Source organism: Pelophylax lessonae (genome assembly GCF_965119305.1).
Source record: "Pelophylax lessonae genome assembly, chromosome: 2".
Lineage (NCBI taxonomy): Eukaryota > Metazoa > Chordata > Amphibia > Anura > Ranidae > Pelophylax > Pelophylax lessonae.
In genome coordinates, this window is record NC_138769.1 from 584,199,972 (window position 1) to 584,219,866 (window position 19,895).

The window sequence follows — 19,895 nt, forward strand, 5'->3', positions numbered from 1 at the left end:
GCAGCACCCTCAAAGCTTCAGAAGTATGAGATGAACCCCAAAAACTTGGAAAGGTGGATCTCACACGTACCGACACAGACTATCCCGCAATTTAATTGATCCCCAAAGGTTTTTATTGAATAGCGGAATAGGAAATATGATCAAAAAATGTGTATGTATCTCACACGTACAGAAGCACACTAGGCCCCAATTACTATTGTTTGTACACCTAAAAGGATGGATGAGGAGGAGGAGGAGTATGGAACAGGCAGCACCCTCAAAGCTTCAGAAGTATGAGATGAACCCCAAAAACTTGGAAAGGTGGATCTCACACGTACCGACACAGACTATTCCGCAATTTAATTGATCCCCAAAGGTTTTTATTGAATAGCGGAATAGGAAATATGATCAAAAAATGTGTATGTATCTCACACGTACAGAAGCACACTAGGCCCCAATTACTATTGTTTGTACACCTAAAAGGATGGATGAGGAGGAGGAGGAGTATGGAACAGGCAGCACCCTCAAAGCTTCAGAAGTATGAGATGAACCCCAAAAACTTGGAAAGGTGGATCTCACACGTACCGACACAGACTATCCCGCAATTTAATTGATCCCCAAAGGTTTTTATTGAATAGCGGAATAGGAAATATGATCAAAAAAAGTGTATGTATCTCGCACGTACAGAAACACACTAGGCCCCAATTACTATTGTTTGTACACCTAAAAGGATGGATGAGGAGGAGGAGGAGTATGGAACAGGCAGCACCCTCAAAGCTTCAGAAGTATGAGATGAACCCCAAAAACTTGGAAAGGTGGATCTCACACGTACCGACACAGACTATTCCGCAATTTAATTGATCCCCAAAGGTTTTTATTGAATAGCGGAATAGGAAATATGATCAAAAAATGTGTATGTATCTCACACGTACAGAAGCACACTAGGCCCCAATTACTATTGTTTGTACACCTAAAAGGATGGATGAGGAGGAGGAGGAGTATGGAACAGGCAGCACCCTCAAAGCTTCAGAAGTATGAGATGAACCCCAAAAACTTGGAAAGGTGGATCTCACACGTACCGACACAGACTATTCCGCAATTTAATTGATCCCCAAAGGTTTTTATTGAATAGCGGAATAGGAAATATGATCAAAAAATGTGTATGTATCTCACACGTACAGAAGCACACTAGGCCCCAATTACTATTGTTTGTACACCTAAAAGGATGGATGAGGAGGAGGAGGAGTATGGAACAGGCAGCACCCTCAAAGCTTCAGAAGTATGAGATGAACCCCAAAAACTTGGAAAGGTGGATCTCACACGTACCGACACAGACTATCCCGCAATTTAATTGATCCCCAAAGGTTTTTATTGAATAGCGGAATAGGAAATATGATCAAAAAAAGTGTATGTATCTCGCACGTACACAACCACACTAGGCCCCAATTACTATTGTTTGTACCCCTAAAAGGCTAGATGAGGAGTAGGGGGGGTATGGAACAGGCAGCACCCTCAAACCTTCAGAAGTATGAGATGAACCCCAACAACTTGGAAAGGTGGATCTCTCTCACACGTACCGACACAGACTATCCCGCAATTCAATTGATCCTCAAAGGTTTTTATTGAATAGCGGAATAGGAAATATGATCAAAAAAAGTGTATGTATCTCGCACGTACACAACCACACTAGGCCCCAATTACTATTGTTTGTACCCCTAAAAGGCTAGATGAGGAGTAGGGGGGGTATGGAACAGGCAGCACCCTCAAACCTTCAGAAGTATGAGATGAACCCCAACAACTTGGAAAGGTGGATCTCTCTCACACGTACCGACACAGACTATCCCGCAATTCAATTGATCCTCAAAGGTTTTTATTGAATAGCGGAATAGGAAATATGATCAAAAAAAGTGTATGTATCTCGCACGTACACAACCACACTAGGCCCCAATTACTATTGTTTGTACCCCTAAAAGGCTAGATGAGGAGTAGGGGGGGTATGGAACAGGCAGCACCCTCAAACCTTCAGAAGTATGAGATGAACCCCAACAACTTGGAAAGGTGGATCTCTCTCACACGTACCAACACAGACTATCCCCCAATTTAACTGATCCCCAAAGGTTTTTGATTAAATAGCGGAATAGAAAATATGATCCCAAAAAAGTGTATGTATATCACACGTACACAACCACACTAGGCCCCAATTACTATTGTTTGTACCCCTAAAAGGCTAGGAGTAGGGGGGAGTATGGAACAGGCAGCACCCTCAAACCTTCAGAAGTATGAGATGAACCCCAACAACTTGGAAAGGTGGATCTCTCTCACACGTACCAACACAGACTATCCCCCAATTTAACTGATCCCCAGAGGTTTTTGATTAAATAGCGGAATAGAAAATATGATCCCAAAAAAGTGTATGTATATCACACGTACACAACCACACTAGGCCCCAATTACTATTGTTTGTACCCCTAAAAGGCTAGGAGTAGGGGGAGTATGGAACAGGCAGCACCCTCAAACCTTCAGAAGTATGAGATGAACCCCAACAACTTGGAAAGGTGGATCTCTCTCACACGTACCAACACAGACTATCCCCCAATTTAACTGATCCCCAAAGGTTTTTGATTAAATAGCGGAATAGAAAATATGATCCCAAAAAAGTGTATGTATATCACACGTACACAACCACACTAGGCCCCAATTACTATTGTTTGTACCCCTAAAAGGCTAGGAGTAGGGGGAGTATGGAACAGGCAGCACCCTCAAACCTTCAGAAGTATGAGATGAACCCCAACAACTTGGAAAGGTGGATCTCTCTCACACGTACCAACACAGACTATCCCCCAATTTAACTGATCCCCAAAGGTTTTTGATTAAATAGCGGAATAGAAAATATGATCCCAAAAAAGTGTATGTATATCACACGTACACAACCACACTAGGCCCCAATTACTATTGTTTGTACCCCTAAAAGGCTAGGAGTAGGGGGAGTATGGAACAGGCAGCACCCTCAAACCTTCAGAAGTATGAGATGAACCCCAACAACTTGGAAAGGTGGATCTCTCTCACACGTACCAACACAGACTATCCCCCAATTTAACTGATCCCCAAAGGTTTTTGATTAAATAGCGGAATAGAAAATATGATCCCAAAAAAGTGTATGTATATCACACGTACACAACCACACTAGGCCCCAATTACTATTGTTTGTACCCCTAAAAGGCTAGGAGTAGGGGGGAGTATGGAACAGGCAGCACCCTCAAACCTTCAGAAGTATGAGATGAACCCCAACAACTTGGAAAGGTGGATCTCTCTCACACGTACCAACACAGACTATCCCCCAATTTAACTGATCCCCAAAGGTTTTTGATTAAATAGCGGAATAGAAAATATGATCCCAAAAAAGTGTATGTATATCACACGTACACAACCACACTAGGCCCCAATTACTATTGTTTGTACCCCTAAAAGGCTAGGAGTAGGGGGAGTATGGAACAGGCAGCACCCTCAAACCTTCAGAAGTATGAGATGAACCCCAACAACTTGGAAAGGTGGATCTCTCTCACACGTACCAACACAGACTATCCCCCAATTTAACTGATCCCCAGAGGTTTTTGATTAAATAGCGGAATAGAAAATATGATCCCAAAAAAGTGTATGTATATCACACGTACACAACCACACTAGGCCCCAATTACTATTGTTTGTACCCCTAAAAGGCTAGGAGTAGGGGGAGTATGGAACAGGCAGCACCCTCAAACCTTCAGAAGTATGAGATGAACCCCAACAACTTGGAAAGGTGGATCTCTCTCACACGTACCAACACAGACTATCCCCCAATTTAACTGATCCCCAAAGGTTTTTGATTAAATAGCGGAATAGAAAATATGATCCCAAAAAAGTGTATGTATATCACACGTACACAACCACACTAGGCCCCAATTACTATTGTTTGTACCCCTAAAAGGCTAGGAGTAGGGGGAGTATGGAACAGGCAGCACCCTCAAACCTTCAGAAGTATGAGATGAACCCCAACAACTTGGAAAGGTGGATCTCTCTCACACGTACCAACACAGACTATCCCCCAATTTAACTGATCCCCAGAGGTTTTTGATTAAATAGCGGAATAGAAAATATGATCCCAAAAAAGTGTATGTATATCACACGTACACAACCACACTAGGCCCCAATTACTATTGTTTGTACCCCTAAAAGGCTAGGAGTAGGGGGAGTATGGAACAGGCAGCACCCTCAAACCTTCAGAAGTATGAGATGAACCCCAACAACTTGGAAAGGTGGATCTCTCTCACACGTACCAACACAGACTATCCCCCAATTTAACTGATCCCCAAAGGTTTTTGATTAAATAGCGGAATAGAAAATATGATCCCAAAAAAGTGTATGTATATCACACGTACACAACCACACTAGGCCCCAATTACTATTGTTTGTACCCCTAAAAGGCTAGGAGTAGGGGGAGTATGGAACAGGCAGCACCCTCAAACCTTCAGAAGTATGAGATGAACCCCAACAACTTGGAAAGGTGGATCTCTCTCACACGTACCAACACAGACTATCCCCCAATTTAACTGATCCCCAGAGGTTTTTGATTAAATAGCGGAATAGAAAATATGATCCCAAAAAAGTGTATGTATATCACACGTACACAACCACACTAGGCCCCAATTACTATTGTTTGTACCCCTAAAAGGCTAGGAGTAGGGGGAGTATGGAACAGGCAGCACCCTCAAACCTTCAGAAGTATGAGATGAACCCCAACAACTTGGAAAGGTGGATCTCTCTCACACGTACCAACACAGACTATCCCCCAATTTAACTGATCCCCAAAGGTTTTTGATTAAATAGCGGAATAGAAAATATGATCCCAAAAAAGTGTATGTATATCACACGTACACAACCACACTAGGCCCCAATTACTATTGTTTGTACCCCTAAAAGGCTAGGAGTAGGGGGGAGTATGGAACAGGCAGCACCCTCAAACCTTCAGAAGTATGAGATGAACCCCAACAACTTGGAAAGGTGGATCTCTCTCACACGTACCAACACAGACTATCCCCCAATTTAACTGATCCCCAAAGGTTTTTGATTAAATAGCGGAATAGAAAATATGATCCCAAAAAAGTGTATGTATATCACACGTACACAACCACACTAGGCCCCAATTACTATTGTTTGTACCCCTAAAAGGCTAGATGAGGAGTAGGGGGAGTATGGAACAGGCAGCACCCTCAAACCTTCAGTATGAGATTGTGTTCACTGTACCCCACAAAGATTGAGTTCACTGCACCCCACAATGATTGTGTTCACTGCACCCCACAAAGATTGTGTTCACTGCACCTCACAAAGATTGTGTTCACTGTACCCCCCAAAGATTTTGTTCACTGCACCCCACAAAGATTCTGTTCACTGTACCCCACAAAGATTGTGTTCACTGCACCCCAAAAAGATTGTGTTCACTGCACCCCAAAAAGGATGTTGTTCACTGCACCCCAAAAAGGATGTTGTTCACTCCACCCCAAAAAGATTGTGTTCACTGCACCCCACAAAGATTGTGTTCACTGCACCCCAAAAAGATTGTGTTCACTGCACCCCAAAAATGATTTTGTTCACTGCACCCCAAAAAGGATTTTGTTCACTGCACCCCAAAAAGGATGTTGTTCACTCCACCCCAAAAAGATTGTGTTCACTGCACCCCAAAAAGATTGTGTTCACTGCACCCCACAAAGGATTTTGTTCACTGCACCCCAAAAAGATTGTGTTCACTGCACCCCAAAAAGGATGTTGTTCACTGCACCCCAAAAAGGATTTTGTTCACTGCACCCCAAAAAGATTGTGTTCACTGCACCCCACAAAGGATTTTGTTCACTGCACCCCACAAAGATTGTGTTCACTGCACACCAAAAAGGATTGTGTTCACTGCACCCCAAAAAGATTTTGTTCACTGCAGCCCAAAAAGATTGTGTTCACTGCAGCCCAAAAAGATTGTGTTCACTGCAGCCCAAAAAGATTGTGTTCACTGCAGCCCAAAAAGATTGTGTTCACTGCAGCCCAAAAAGATTGTGTTCACTGCAGCTCACACACAGAAAAATGGATGTGGATCACTGACACCTGCCTATCTCCAATCCCACACCACACAGCAATATCGATTGTAGTTTGTAGAACACAGTTTCCCTAAAATTCAGCAGACTCTGTCCCTAAAGGCCCGTACACACGTACCGATCGTCGGCATACAAACGTCGGTGGACGAAGGATCTGCCGATTGTACGCGTGTTAGTATGGTGCCTCCGACAGATGTCTGCGCACAATCCGCGGACAAAAGTCTTTCGTGCAAACATGAAAATATTTGTATGCCGACACCAGAACGGACGATTGTTCGCCTGTCAGTACACAATTCGGCCGACAGACCGCAGATTTGCAAGACTGGGCATGCTCAGAAAATAGAAAACACAGGGAAAGTTAACCATTACATGACATCACTTCTGCAGTCGGCGGACAAAATTCTTGTGCTGTCCTTGTGCTGTCTTTGCACTTTTCAGCAGACACCGACATCCCGGGGAGAAAAGAGGAACATTTGTAAGCCGACCATCGGTACGTGTGTACGGGGCTTAACAGGATTGAGAAGAGATCGTAGATCAGGATTGAGTGCAGATTCACCCCACCCCCCACACAGCAATATCGATTGTAGTTTGTAGAACACAGTTTCCCTAAAATTCAGCAGACTCTGTCCCTAACAGGATTGAGAAGAGATCGTAGATCAGGATTGAGTGCAGATTCACCCCACCCCCCACACAGCAATATCGATTGTAGTTTGTAGAACACAGTTTCCCTAAAATTCAGCAGACTCTGTCCCTAACAGGATTGAGAAGAGATCGTAGATCAGGATTGAGTGCAGATTCACCCCACCCCCCACACAGCAATATCGATTGTAGTTTGTAGAAGACACTGACCCTATATAATTCAGCAGACTCTATCCCTAAAATGCCTACAACTCGCCCTGCCTAAACACTCCGACCTGTCCCTCAATTCTATCCGGACACAAATGGTTTTTTCCTGCCTATCTTTCCCTAATCAGCAGCCAGCACGTTGATGTGTGCTCTCTGTCCCTGAATCTAAGCAGCATAATGACGCCGCTGCGGCTGCCTCGAACTTATAAAGACTTGGTCACATGCTTCAGACGGCCAATCACAGCTACTGAGACATTTGCAGGCATGGCTGGGATGGCTTAAGGCACACCAGTTAAACGATTGTTGATTGGCTGTTGAAAGCCCGCCATGAAAAGAGCGCCAAAGCATGCAAAACCCGGAAATAAAACGACCGAACACGGATTTTTACCCGAACATACAGTAAAGTGTCCGTGTCCGTGTTCGGGTACAAAAAATCCAATTATTCGGTACGAACACGAATAATACAGTCCGTGTTCGCTCAACACTAGTTATAATCGTTCAGAATGCACAAGGGGGTACAGCAATTATGCCCTTCATATTATTGGTGCTGGTGCGCCAACAACAAAAACACCTACGTCTGGAGCAGAAGGAAGAGCGCCTGAGATGCACAAGGGGGTACAGCAATTATGCCCCTAACATTATTGGTGCTGGTGTGCCAACAACAAAAACACCCATGTCTGGAGCAGAAGGAAGAGCGCCTGAGATGCACATGGGGAGCAGCAATTATACCCTTAATATTATTAGTATTAGTGCTGCTGCGCAAAAAAAATAAAAAATCACTGCTGACGCAGAAGATGTACTACTACCTGCGACAAAGAAGGGGGAATACTAATATTGCAGCAACAGAACCTGATGCTGCTAAAAAAAAAAAAAAAAAAATTTGTTGAAAAGAAAAAAAAAAAAATATATCTATATATCAATGAAAAAAAAATGGTATCAGTGGGGTGACACAGACGTGTTGTATACAATACACTTCAGTGGCCCCACTACAATCACAGCACAGCACTAGATATATATACTGGACTTGGCTGATATATATACTGCACTGGTGGATATATAGCCGACAATAACTGATAAATATATATACTCCACTATCTCCTGAAATAGCTGATAAATATATATATATCTACTACACTGGCTGATCTATTAATATATAAACCGCACACTCCACTAACTATGCTGCCTAATCTCCACTCCTAACACACTACACACGGCTGCCGTTTAAGCAGCCTTTATATAGTGTGGGGCATGGACTTAGCCCCTGAGCCATGATTGGCTAAAGGCACCCTGCCTTTGGCCAATCTCGGATATTGTGCTGTGATTGGCCAAAGCATACAGGTCAAGGTGCATGCTTTGGCCAATCACAAGCATTGCATTATGGCAGGCGAATTTCCCGTGAACGGCCCCGTTTGTTCGTTGTTCTACGAACGAAAGAGCACCCGATGTCAAACTTAGCTTCGATTCGAACTCGAAGCTCATCCCTAGTTACCAATGCACAGAATATACTGTATATGTCACAGTATACTGCACATGCGTTGAGTAGCATGGGGGGGGGGTGGGTAAGCAGCTATTTCACTTGCCCTGCTGTCCTGGGTTTGCACTTGGCACACAACTTGCATGGAGCTTTGTATGTTCTGCCTGTGTTTGAATAAGTTTACTCCCAAAAACATAGTGATCGGTTGATTGGCTTCCTCACATTTTTGCCATAAAATATTTGAGTGAGGCATAAATAAAAGATTGTGGGCTCAGTCTGGAACACAAGGACTGATCTACTGTAAATGGTTCAACACTAAAACAGATAGGAAAAGATGGAAAATAGAAAATACCTGTCTTTGCTACATTAGAACAATTAAATGTTTGGGCACATATGTGGATGTATAACACTTTGTTTGTTTTGTTCTCTAAATGTTCTTGCAGTTTTACAGCTGAATCTCCTGAATATCCCTATACGCATGGGCTTAATGTAATGTAAATAAAATAGATACAGTCTGGAGTTATTAATATGATATGATTAATATGATATGATTAATATGATGTGTTTTATGTATAAATTGAAAGAAAATAAAACAATATACTCAAAATGTACTGTCATTCAACTCTTTATTATCATGCTGATCTTATTTAAACATCATAGGTGAAATAGTATTCAATGCAACAAGCTTGTTTCTCTTCAAAAAAGCTTTAGAAAGGGTTCTTTGATTAGACGTTCTAAAAGAAGCAAAAGAAAAGGATTATGTTTGTTAGCCAATTCACTGAATTACTGCCAATATAGTGTAATATTTAGCATACCAAATATACCCAACTATACAGCCATCATCAGTAGAATTCCCCTTCCAGTTAAAGTAGTAATAAAGGCAAAACTTTTTTTTTTCATTTTGGGTAGAGTGGGGAGGGGGGGGGGGGGGGTTATAACCCCTATCAGGTTTATTTTTGCCATCTGTATCCCATTGGGTAGATTTCCCTTCACTTCCTTTCCTCACAGGCACAGAGACAGCAAAACACATGAGCAGAGGGCAGGGCGAGCCATGCTGTGTGTGTCTATAGATGCACACAACCCTACTCAGGAGCGAGCTTGCATGAGTACCCCCATAGCAAGGGTCTTGCTAAAAGGGCATTCAGAGAAGAGGAGGAGCAGAAAGAGCGAACTGGGGACCCAAGAAGAGTAAGTTCAGGGCTGCATTGTGCAATACCATAATTTTTTAATTAAAAAAAAAAATACACTTTAAGGAAATCCATTGCCCCCTTGAACTAGTGTCTCCATTGGAAGACTTCTCCTTTATTACTATTCTAGGGACCACCTAAAATGTATGATTTTCCTTTACTTTCACTTTCAGTGATAAGATAACAGTAAATAGGACAAATAGAGAGGGTAAATCTCCATAACGGCTGGCACAGATGGCAATAAAATTTGACAGGGGTTCTAATCCCTCTCCACTCTATCCAAAAAATTTAAAGAAAACAGTATTACCTGCAGTTCAACTTTAAGTTCTCCCCTACAAATAGTGCAAGCTCTCCCTTGACAACTTAAGTACCTCTCTGTTTTACAATTCTAATAATGGTTCATTTACCTATATGTAAATAGTGACAGATTAATGAACCAGTAAAGGCAGAAGCATGTGGAAGCTCTTTCTGCTAGTGATTTCATGACAGTTTTATTCACACAATGCGGTATGCGTAACAGGGTCAGGGTGATTCCTATGTGAAATGCAGCAATCTACTAGTAAGGAATTTCTACAAGGTCACCCTTATTGAAATTATTGGCTAAAAACACCTGTGTGACCCAGCTCTAAATCTCAGAACAGATCAGATTATTTTACTTTAGGCAGAGACAGATGGAAGCAAAACAGTGTCATTTTTCCTGAATACTCCACCAGGTCATTGGCCTATTTGCATGTGACAACATTTGAATTGATTTTTGCTGAGCTGTGCAAAGTAAAGTAAAAGGCCCGGGTATTTATCTGGGAAGGTCATATTGGTGACTTACGCTGTTGATCCAGGAGATGTAGGCAGACACTCTGGTGAACACGGATGGTTTCTGGAAATAGTTGCATCCAAGAGAGGATCCAAAGCTGACAATGCCATGGACTTGGTACACACCATTGATGGCACAGTTCAGGGGTCCACCGGAATCACCCTGAAATTGTAAGAAAATAAGTAAAATATTGTTGAAATCACTACAATCACTTGTTTCATAATTGATTTTTAAGAAGGCATGGTGTTAAGTATCCTCATTATTTGTCACTATATAATAGGCTGACAATATGTTGTACAAAGATCATTAAATATTTTTTCAAGATCTCAAAGTGACTTGTGTTTATAGGAGCATCCAAATCAAGTTCAGATAATGACAATGCTGCATGCACACTTTAGTTAGAGTAGAACATTCAGTATTTATGGCTTTACAAATCGTGTAGCAATATAATTGTGATGTTAAAAAAGGTGTTGAGGATATTAAACCAAGTAAAATAGACTGAACACTAGCAGCGCTAAAAAAACAGGTCTATTGTATAAAACAATGTCCTTAAAGACTCATATGATATATGTGTATACAGTCCATGCAGTGATAAACTGGCACAATCCGTCCACCAGGGCAGGGGAGTGAAGGGTCCTGTCTGCTCTCCCAAAGATCAAACACACTCCAGTGCTCCCCCCCCCCCTTAGATTGAACACTCACCAGAAACCGGTGAATATAGAGCCTTCAATGAGGTCCACCAATCAGCGGGTGTATAGATCACTGCTGGGCTGCACCTAGCTGCTCCTTTCCCCAACTGTTCCTCAGTTCAAAAATTCATGTAATTGAACAAAGTGGGGGCAACAATAGTGTAATTCCATAACACTTTATTAAAATCACACCCAATGCAAGCCCCTCTCCCCTCCAAATGGCTACTTACAAGAGGGCAGTGGAGTGCAGGCATAAAGCTCAAAATATGTACACTTGATGACCATTCCAAACCATTCCTGTAGCCCAATAGGAATAACGAATGATAACCAGTGTGGAAGGTATATCGACCGCGCACATCGGCTCTGACGTTTCGTCCACTTCTCAGAAGAAGTCAAGTGGACGAAACGTCAGAGCCGATGTGCGCGGTCGCTATACCTTCCACACTGGTTATCATTCGTTATTCCTATTGGGCCACAGGAATGGTTTGGAATGGTCATCAAGTGTACATATTTTGAGCTTTATGCCTGCACTCCACTGCCCTCTTGTAAGTAGCCATTTGGAGGGGAGAGGGGCTTGCATTGGGTGTGATTTTAATAAAGTGTTACGGAATTACACTATTGTTGCCCCCACTTTGTTCAATTACATGAATTTTTGAACTGAGGAACAGTTGGAGGAAGGAGCAGCTAGGTGCAGCCCAGCAGTGATCTATACACCCGCTGATTGGTGGACCTCATTGAAGGCTCTATATTCACCGGTTTCTGGTGAGTGATCAATCTAAGGGGGGGAGCACTGGAGTGTGTTTGATCTTTGGGAGAGCAGACAGGACCCTTCACTCCCCTGCCCTGGTGGACGGATTGTGCCAGTTTATCACTGCATGGACTGTATACACATATATCATATGAGTCTTTAAGGACATTGTTTTATACAATAGACCTGTTTTTTTAGCGCTGCTAGTGTTCAGTCTATTTTACTTGGTTTAATATCCTCAACACCTTTTTTAACATTTCTTTGTGTATAGCAGCTGCTTTGAGACTGTGCGTCTTTTATAATTTTTTGTTTGTTGCCACTTATTTCTCATTAGATTATTGTGCGCGGGGTGAGTTATTTTATGAGACTGACACTTCGGTCATACATTATTTAACTCTTTGGTTTGCAATATAATTGTGATGAATATAAATATACATTGATAAAATTCCATATATTGTAGGAAATGTAGGGAAGTTTAGCAGTAAGTCCCACGATGTTTGTCTGTTCTTATAAGATTGCTAAACCCTGAAAGCAGAGGTGTCCTAGCTGCTCTATCCTTGTATATTATATCACAGTTATCCTTGTACTGTATGTATAAATAAATCCATTGTGATCTCACAGATTGTAAAGTGACATGGAATTTTGTATATTTCCACTTTATAGAAAAAGAATTGTAGAAATATTAATATTTCTGATAATGATCATAAAAAGAACAATATTTAAACTGGGGATTTGTTTTCCGGTTATATACAAACTACAAACTTAGTAGAAAAAGGTTATAAAAAAAGAAACTCACGTTGCAAGATGACTTGACTCCGTCACCACCAGAACAGATCATAGAGGTCTTAACAGTGCTGCCCCACCAGGCGCTCAAGGAGCAGGTAGAGTAGGCAACCGTGGGCAGAGTGACCTGCTGGAGGATGCTGGGCAGAGAACCACCAGCTGCAGACAAAGAAAGGTTTGCATTACAGCCATTGCAAAGATAAAACTTTCATCCAGTGATTGTTAAACCAGAAGAACAAATGATTCCCTGGTTCAATCACTCTGGTGTACTATTTTGATTTTTAGATTACTAGTTATATCCATTCTAAAGTTCATTTAATATCTGATCTTACATGGCTCATTTAGTATGCCTCACAATATCTTTATAGGGTAGTTATTTCTCACTATTACACTTATACTATGAATTTTCTGTACTATGTTCTTTAAACAACCCAGCTTAACATTTCCTTTGTTGAATTTTACTCTAATTTTGTGCCTTCTACTACCATCTACAATGCGTTTTTCCTGTACTGTATTTACTTGAACCACAATTTTATACCAAATAAAAAGTTTGTAAACAAAAAGAACAAGTGATTCACAACTGTTGTCTAATCTGCAGGGATCATGCAATAATTCAGTAATTCAGGCAATCTTGAATTCAATATTTTATGATTCCCTGCAGATTGATCAAATCTGCATGCATAAATGCAAGTGAGTCAAAAATATTGCAATTTGCCTGGTAACTAGTTGATTCTCTCTTTGCTAGTAATACTTCAAGAGAAGAGTCAATGGGGTTGATTCACTAAAGGCAAATAGTTTATGCACTTTTCAAAGGGCACTTTGCACTTACAGTTGCCCCAGAGCTTAGTAAATGAGGTAAAGCTTCACTTTGTAAAGAACACCCAATTATGTGCAAGGAAAATAACAAAAATGCATTTTTTCTTGCACATGTTTAGATGATGAAAGTCAACAGAGCTTCTGCTCATTTTCTAAGCTCTGGAGCAACTGCTCTTGCAGAGTGCATCTGCACTTTGCAAAGTACACAGCCTATTTGCCTTTAGCAAACCAACCCCTATGAGTCATGATTATACAATACACTAGCTTAATGGGTTAGTGGTGTGTCACACCAATTACAAAGTTGTGCATGTAATCTCTGATAGCCAGGTTTGCATTCATTAACAACAACTGTAACAACACATGCATTTAAAAAAATGTAAAACAGGCTCACATTATAGAATTTGCCAGGGGCTTACTTGATATTTCTGTAGCACTACTTCTAATCAGCTGAGGAGATATGTTTTGAGTAAAGCTGCAATCATATAGCATGTCTGTTTTAAAAACACTTTTACACTATTTCTTTTCTGAAATGTGTCTGCACACCACAGTTGGTAACCCCCTCCTGACTATATTAACAGAACTATGTCACTAATCTTCCCTATGATGGAATCAATACTTACTGCTGGTTCTTCCCCAGCCAGTGACAACGCAGTTGTAGTTGTTTGCCAGAATGTAGCCATCACTTGGCAGAGAAGCCACTTTCACAGCGGAGTTCAGGGTAGCGCTGGAGGCCAGCCACAGGACAGCAATATCATAACTATAAATTATAAAAAAGTAGCAAACATTGACATGAGTGCTTTACACTCATAAAAATAGACAAAACATAATGACATTTGCACAGTCTTCTGTCCATGATAAGAGACAAGACAAAATACTAAGGGCGTTGATATATTGGTTAAAGGCAGGTCTAACCTCCCATATAACCCCAATGTACAGAGTGGCAAAGCGGTTAGCACTCTGACCTTGCAGAGCTGTGGTCTGGGGCTGAAATTCCATCAGGGAAAATGCATGGAATTTGTTTTCTGATGTTTCTGATGTTTGCTTGGATTTCCCCCAGGGGATCTCTTTTCTCTCTTTACAGTCAAACAATATACTTGTAGGTCAATAAGCTTCCACTAAAATTGTCCCTAGGTTTTGTGTGCCTGTACAATTATGATATAAATGCTAGACTGAGAACTTTTTGGAGATATGTGAATCATTCTATGGTTTAAAAAAAAAAAAAAACTCCACAAACTTTCCAAGCAAGAAGCAAGATTCTTCTGTAGGATAGCACTGGCCATAGGCAACTCAAAATTTCGCTGATTCAGCCAGAGTAGATTATTTATCAATGGGTGGCTCTTCAAGGACCACTTGGTTGGACAAATGTTAATTTAAAAATCAACTGTGCCATGGCTAATGTAAAACTAGTATTCTTATTTACTAGCAGAAAATTGGAGGTCACAGAGTTTACCAGGTTTGTAAGTGTTGTCAGAAAGCAGAGACTATTCATTATGATATCCCAGAGAACCTACAGTAAGTCTATTATATTTTTTCCACATGACTAAGTTGCAAAGCCAAGGGTTCTATCACCACCTACAGGTTTCTATTGGCTGTATGTAAGATATATTGTACATTTAATGGATTAATATGAAATAGAAAGTCTGCTCTAACATGTGCTTCTTCAGCAAAATAGTTGCTGTTTTTAAATGTTTACGTTGTACCTAATGCCACCTTATCCACTTTTATGTAAAAGGACATTTATATGACTGTGAGTAAACAACAACAGATCTATTGCCATGTTTCATCTTTTTACCCAGCAGCAACGTTGTTTGTGTTCCAGCTGGCGTGCTTTCTAATTGAAGATACAGAGATGTACTGTTCAGTACCATCACTAGCGCTAAGGCTGTGGTCTCCCAGGGCAACACGGAAGGAGACAACTCTAGGGAAAAATAGAAAGATTAAAGAAAATGAGAGATGTTTCTAATATTAGACATATAATACATTTCAGAGGGAAATAAAAGTTAGCACCTGTAGGAATATCATACATCTATTGCCCTCTCTACCCCTTTTTAAAGCAGAGAGAGCACAGGAGGAATATGTTGATGATGAAACTATGTGCAGTTACTTCAGACAGAAGTTGTATGGCAAGCTATTTATATGCTGGCTTGGTAACAACAAAACAAACACCGTTACCTTACCCCATTCAGCTCAAACTTACAGTGTCTGTTTAAAGGGGCTCCCCTCCCACTGTTATTTACCCTCTCAGTGCTCCCCCACAGTTTCTTACTCTTCCTCCATTGCAGCCAGCACAAGAATCCACAGTATCGGCAGACACTATGGGGAGTGGTGGTGACACTCTCTCTGTCATGAGACAGTGTCTCTCTTACTGCTAAAAGTGCACTTTTTATCATCAAGATAACAGGAAAGTAGATAATGGAGAGATAGGGGAGTCAACCCCCCCCCCCCCCCAATGAGATTCTGTGCAGCGCCAAAGCTAGTGCTGACAGCTAAACTGGGCATCCAAAACACTCCTTCAGCCGGTCAGTTCAGAGGGTGCATTTTGCACAGGTGTGTGTTGGGGGTGTTATTTAGATTTCCAGTCTCTCTCTCTCACTCTATATATATATATTTTTTTTTTTATTGTGTATGTACATTGATGTAATAATACCTGTCCACGCAGTGAGCAGCAGTCAAGACACGGTTAGCACGGATCAGGGAACCTCCGCAGGTGTGGTACCAGCTGCTGCCAGAGAGGTACTGCAGAGATACCTGAAGGAATTAAATAGCAGAATTATAACTTTGCTGAAAGGTAAAACAAGGGTGGATGTTGCCAGAGAAAGTAATCTGATATAATGTTTACTTTTCTAACCTGATTCAATCTGGTGACAATATTTTGACATCTTTTTATTGCTTCATGTTTATAGATGCAATTTGTGTACATGCTAGCTGCCAATTGTGAATTCATATAATAGCCTGACTGTTACACTGTGTGCTATATTAAAGAGGTTACTAAAAGTGCACACCAGTCAGGCAGAATTTTTGGTAGTCTTGCGGACCCGTTTTTTAACGTCAGTTTTATTTTTTTTTGTTTTTTTTTTTTTTGTTTTTTTTAACCTTATTGCATTATCTGCATTACTTTTCCAACTCACCCCCATCTCTAAACACTTCCCTGATTTCTGTCACCACTCCAGTGCTGTCCCAGGTTGCTTTCATAGGACACACTGGAAGCAGTGGGAGCCATAGTCTCCTGCTTCTTCCAGTCAAATTTCTGTGAGGAGGGAGCAGGGGCATGGCTTACCTGCACTGTATGTATTTATGGCTTGGGAGCGCCAATGCACTGGTGCCTTCTTGGCACCTGGCTTCCTAAAGAGGCACTTAGAGGAGAGAGGCGCAGACAGTGCCAGCAGGGGACAGTCAGAAAAGAAGGTAAGGGACCTTTCTGTACAAAAGTATAACCTTTTTTAATTTAACAATACAAAAACAGCGTTTAGTATCTCTTTGTTCTTAACATTCATCTGCGCATGGCTTTACCTGTAGCTACATCATCATAGTTAAGTACTTTAGCTAAGCCCACTTTATTTTTTGACTGGCCTTAAATCTATACCAGCAAGACTTCAAACCTTTAGTGAGTTCACATGTTCAAGCAATGCTCTTTCCACAGCAGTAACCACATACAGAGTTTAAAAGGCAGGACGCCCAGGCCAGAAGGATTTCAAAAGAGTCTACTGTGCCATCTAACAGAACTGTGAAGACCCAAACAAAGTGACTGCAAGGGATTATATAGAGCTCTAATTAGAAGTAATTCCTGCATTTTTTTTTCTGATTGCAGCCATATGTAGCTAATTTTCAGACTTCATCCTGAATATAATTTCACTTGGGCTAGACACAGTCCTTTAACCTTCCTTTTAATTTGACTAATTCTGTTAAGAAAACAGGTCATAGAATTAGTAAATTATTTTGGAAATGCTTCACCTCCATAAAATCATCAATAAACAAAACAATGTATAAAGCATTCTACAATGTATACTGATCACTTATGAAAAAATGTGCTTCAAAGGGTAAATCAATGACTGGATCTTGTACTTGTGTGTAACTAACCTGCCATGGCCAGGCATTCTTGGCTGCGTTGGTGCCTCCTACCACACGGCTATTATCATTGTCCTCAAAATAGCGGATATTATCATCATGACAGTATCCTTTAAGCGAAATTCAAAAAGACAAAAAGTGTGTGTGTGAGTACGTTATGTGAAAATACTGTTCTATAATAAACAAGAAAGAAAACTGAATTGTAAAAGTGAATTTGACACATACGAGCCTGATCACTGTTTTTCAGCTGTGAGTAGAAAACTACAGAAATTCCCTTTACCTTTGAATTTATTCTGCTATGGCCATTTAAATTGTAGTGGAAAACCATCATTAAGGGGTGCTTCTAGTTAACATTTCAGTATCAGTGCTTACCTCTCACACCTTTCTGTTCTGCTCACAGCTAAAAATGTTGGATTCTTCCCCACTTTGAGTCCTGTCAACAGTGGTTCACTGGACAAATTGAGATAGTGGTCTCCCCCACCCCAAAAAAGAAAATGGTTCAAACCCTTTCCTACTCTATTAAAAAAAATCATATAAAAATTGGCTTTGCATGTACTTTAAATTTAAAATGAAATCTACTTGGTTTGATTTTACTACAGGAGTTGAGAAACTTTGCAAAAAAAATTGTGTTAATATTTACTTTAATTATTCAGTACATTCTTTCATAAAATATTCCTGAGTTTATTTAATTATTTCCCCTATTATATGCTTCAATAAAGTATCGATGTATAGGAAATATCACTTCTTACCGCAGAGGACAAGGGCAGCAAGTACCAGAAGCCTGAGCATTGTGAGGCAGTTGCAAGGACAATTTCCTGTACCACCAAGCCTTTGCTGTCTCCACTTTTATAGAAGGGAGAAGTCAACAACCAGTGAGAACATTTCCAGGTGATAGCAGGTGGGAAGTTTGTCCAAGATTCCTCAAGGACAGCAGATGTATTTAAACTTTTTATAAAAAGATTAGCAAACAGACAAATTGATACACTGAAAAATGTTATTTGGAAATTTTCAAATATAGACATGTCTGATGTTTACATAAGCCTAATGAATCATCATAGCAAACCTTTGCAAGACCTTGCAAGACTTTGCTGTATTTTACCTGGGTAGATGAGCAAGCTATTTTTCAAAAAATAAATATGATAACACAGAGCGCTGTAACATGTTCAGACTTCTATTAAACCTGTGGACTCATCTTACTTTCTAAAGTGGTCCAAGAATCATTCATTAAACACCCCAGAGTGCCTGCTCATTCTCAGATGATCTGCTAGACATCCAAGAATCTGTAAACCTAAGGACACTTTTCATGTAGATATCAAACACATCCTCCCTCATTCTTTTCAAGCCCTCCACCTCCTGACCTTGCACCTGTCTAGTGGTCAGTGAGGCCACACATCATATTTGGTAGCCTATATGAAAGCCCAGGATGTAAGTAACTGATATTGCATACTAAAACTTCCTGGGTTTTTGAACCTTCTTCAGATGATATGAGGATCTCACTGAAACCTGGAAATGCCTGCTCTATAAAGGCAGCAGTGAGTGTATAGGTACATTGAGGCTATCCATACACAGTCAGACTGATTATTTACCAATAGCAAAGACAGAAAGGGTTTATTTACTAAAGCTAGAGAGTGCAAAATGAGTCACATTTCTGCATAGAAACCTATCAGATTCTAACTTTAGCTTGTTCAACTAAGCTTTGGCAATAAAACCTGGAAGCTGATTGGTTTCTATTAGGGATCGACTGATTATCGGCAACACCGATATATTGGGGGCAGATATGCACTTTCCCTGATATATAGGAATCGACCCCAGCGGGTACCAATATTGTTGATATTGCCGTGACGTCATCGCGTATGTTGCGCCACGCGCCTCCGCGCACTGCGAGTCTGGGACAGCTTCTGCGATTCTTAAGCCGCCTCCCTCAGCCTCATTTTGGAGTCTCACGGTGCGCACATGCCGCAGCCACATACTGGAGTCTCTGCAAGACAGTGAGTGATTCAATTTCTTCTGAAATCAATCATAAAATACAGTGCAGTGACCAGTTACAGTGCACACTTGTGTTTAACACAGCCGTCGCGGCCACCCACCCACAGCTGCCCGGTGCAAGCAAGCCACTCAGTCCCACACACCCACAGGCATGTACCAGACAGCCAGCCACAGGCTCTGCCACCAAAGGGTGCCAGCCAGTCAGCCACGAAAAGGGTGCCAGCCAGCCACCCACCACAGAGTTCCAGCCAGCCAGCCACCAATGGGTGCCAGGCAGACAGCCAGCCACCAAAGGGTGCCAGCCAGCCAGCCACCACAGGGTGCCAGTCAGCCAGCCACCAAAGGGTGCCAGCCAGCCACCCACCAAAGGGTGCCAGCAAGCAACTCACCAAAGG

The 19,895-nt window shown here is 41.3% G+C and overlaps 1 protein-coding gene across 1 annotated transcript; it reads right to left on the minus strand.

The window, feature by feature from the left end:
• Positions 1-9,026: 9,026 nt before the first annotated feature.
• On the minus strand, positions 9,027-18,324 carry LOC309545935 (chymotrypsin-like elastase family member 1). Its single transcript, XM_082245379.1, has 8 exons — positions 18,264-18,324; positions 17,527-17,624; positions 16,097-16,197; positions 15,242-15,367; positions 14,070-14,206; positions 12,647-12,792; positions 10,426-10,575; positions 9,027-9,149 (listed from the first exon to the last, which is right to left on the minus strand). The coding sequence occupies exons 1-8, from the start codon at positions 18,301-18,303 to the stop codon at positions 9,141-9,143; spliced, it is 807 nt and encodes a 268-aa protein (XP_082101505.1). The 5' UTR covers positions 18,304-18,324; the 3' UTR covers positions 9,027-9,140.
• Between the last annotated feature and the right edge of the window lie 1,571 nt (positions 18,325-19,895).

Excerpts from the sequence above, each read along its gene's own strand:
- LOC309545935 (XM_082245379.1), bottom strand. The coding sequence starts at position 18,303 with ATGCTCAGGCTTCTGGTACTTGCTGCCCTTGTCCTCTGCG. Across the intron at positions 16,198-17,526 it reads AGAATGCCTGGCCATGGCAG|GTATCTCTGCAGTACCTCTC; the intron begins GTTAGTTACACA and ends TAATTCCTTCAG. Across the intron at positions 15,368-16,096 it reads GCTGCTCACTGCGTGGACAG|AGTTGTCTCCTTCCGTGTTG; the intron begins GTATTATTACAT and ends ATTTTTCCCTAG.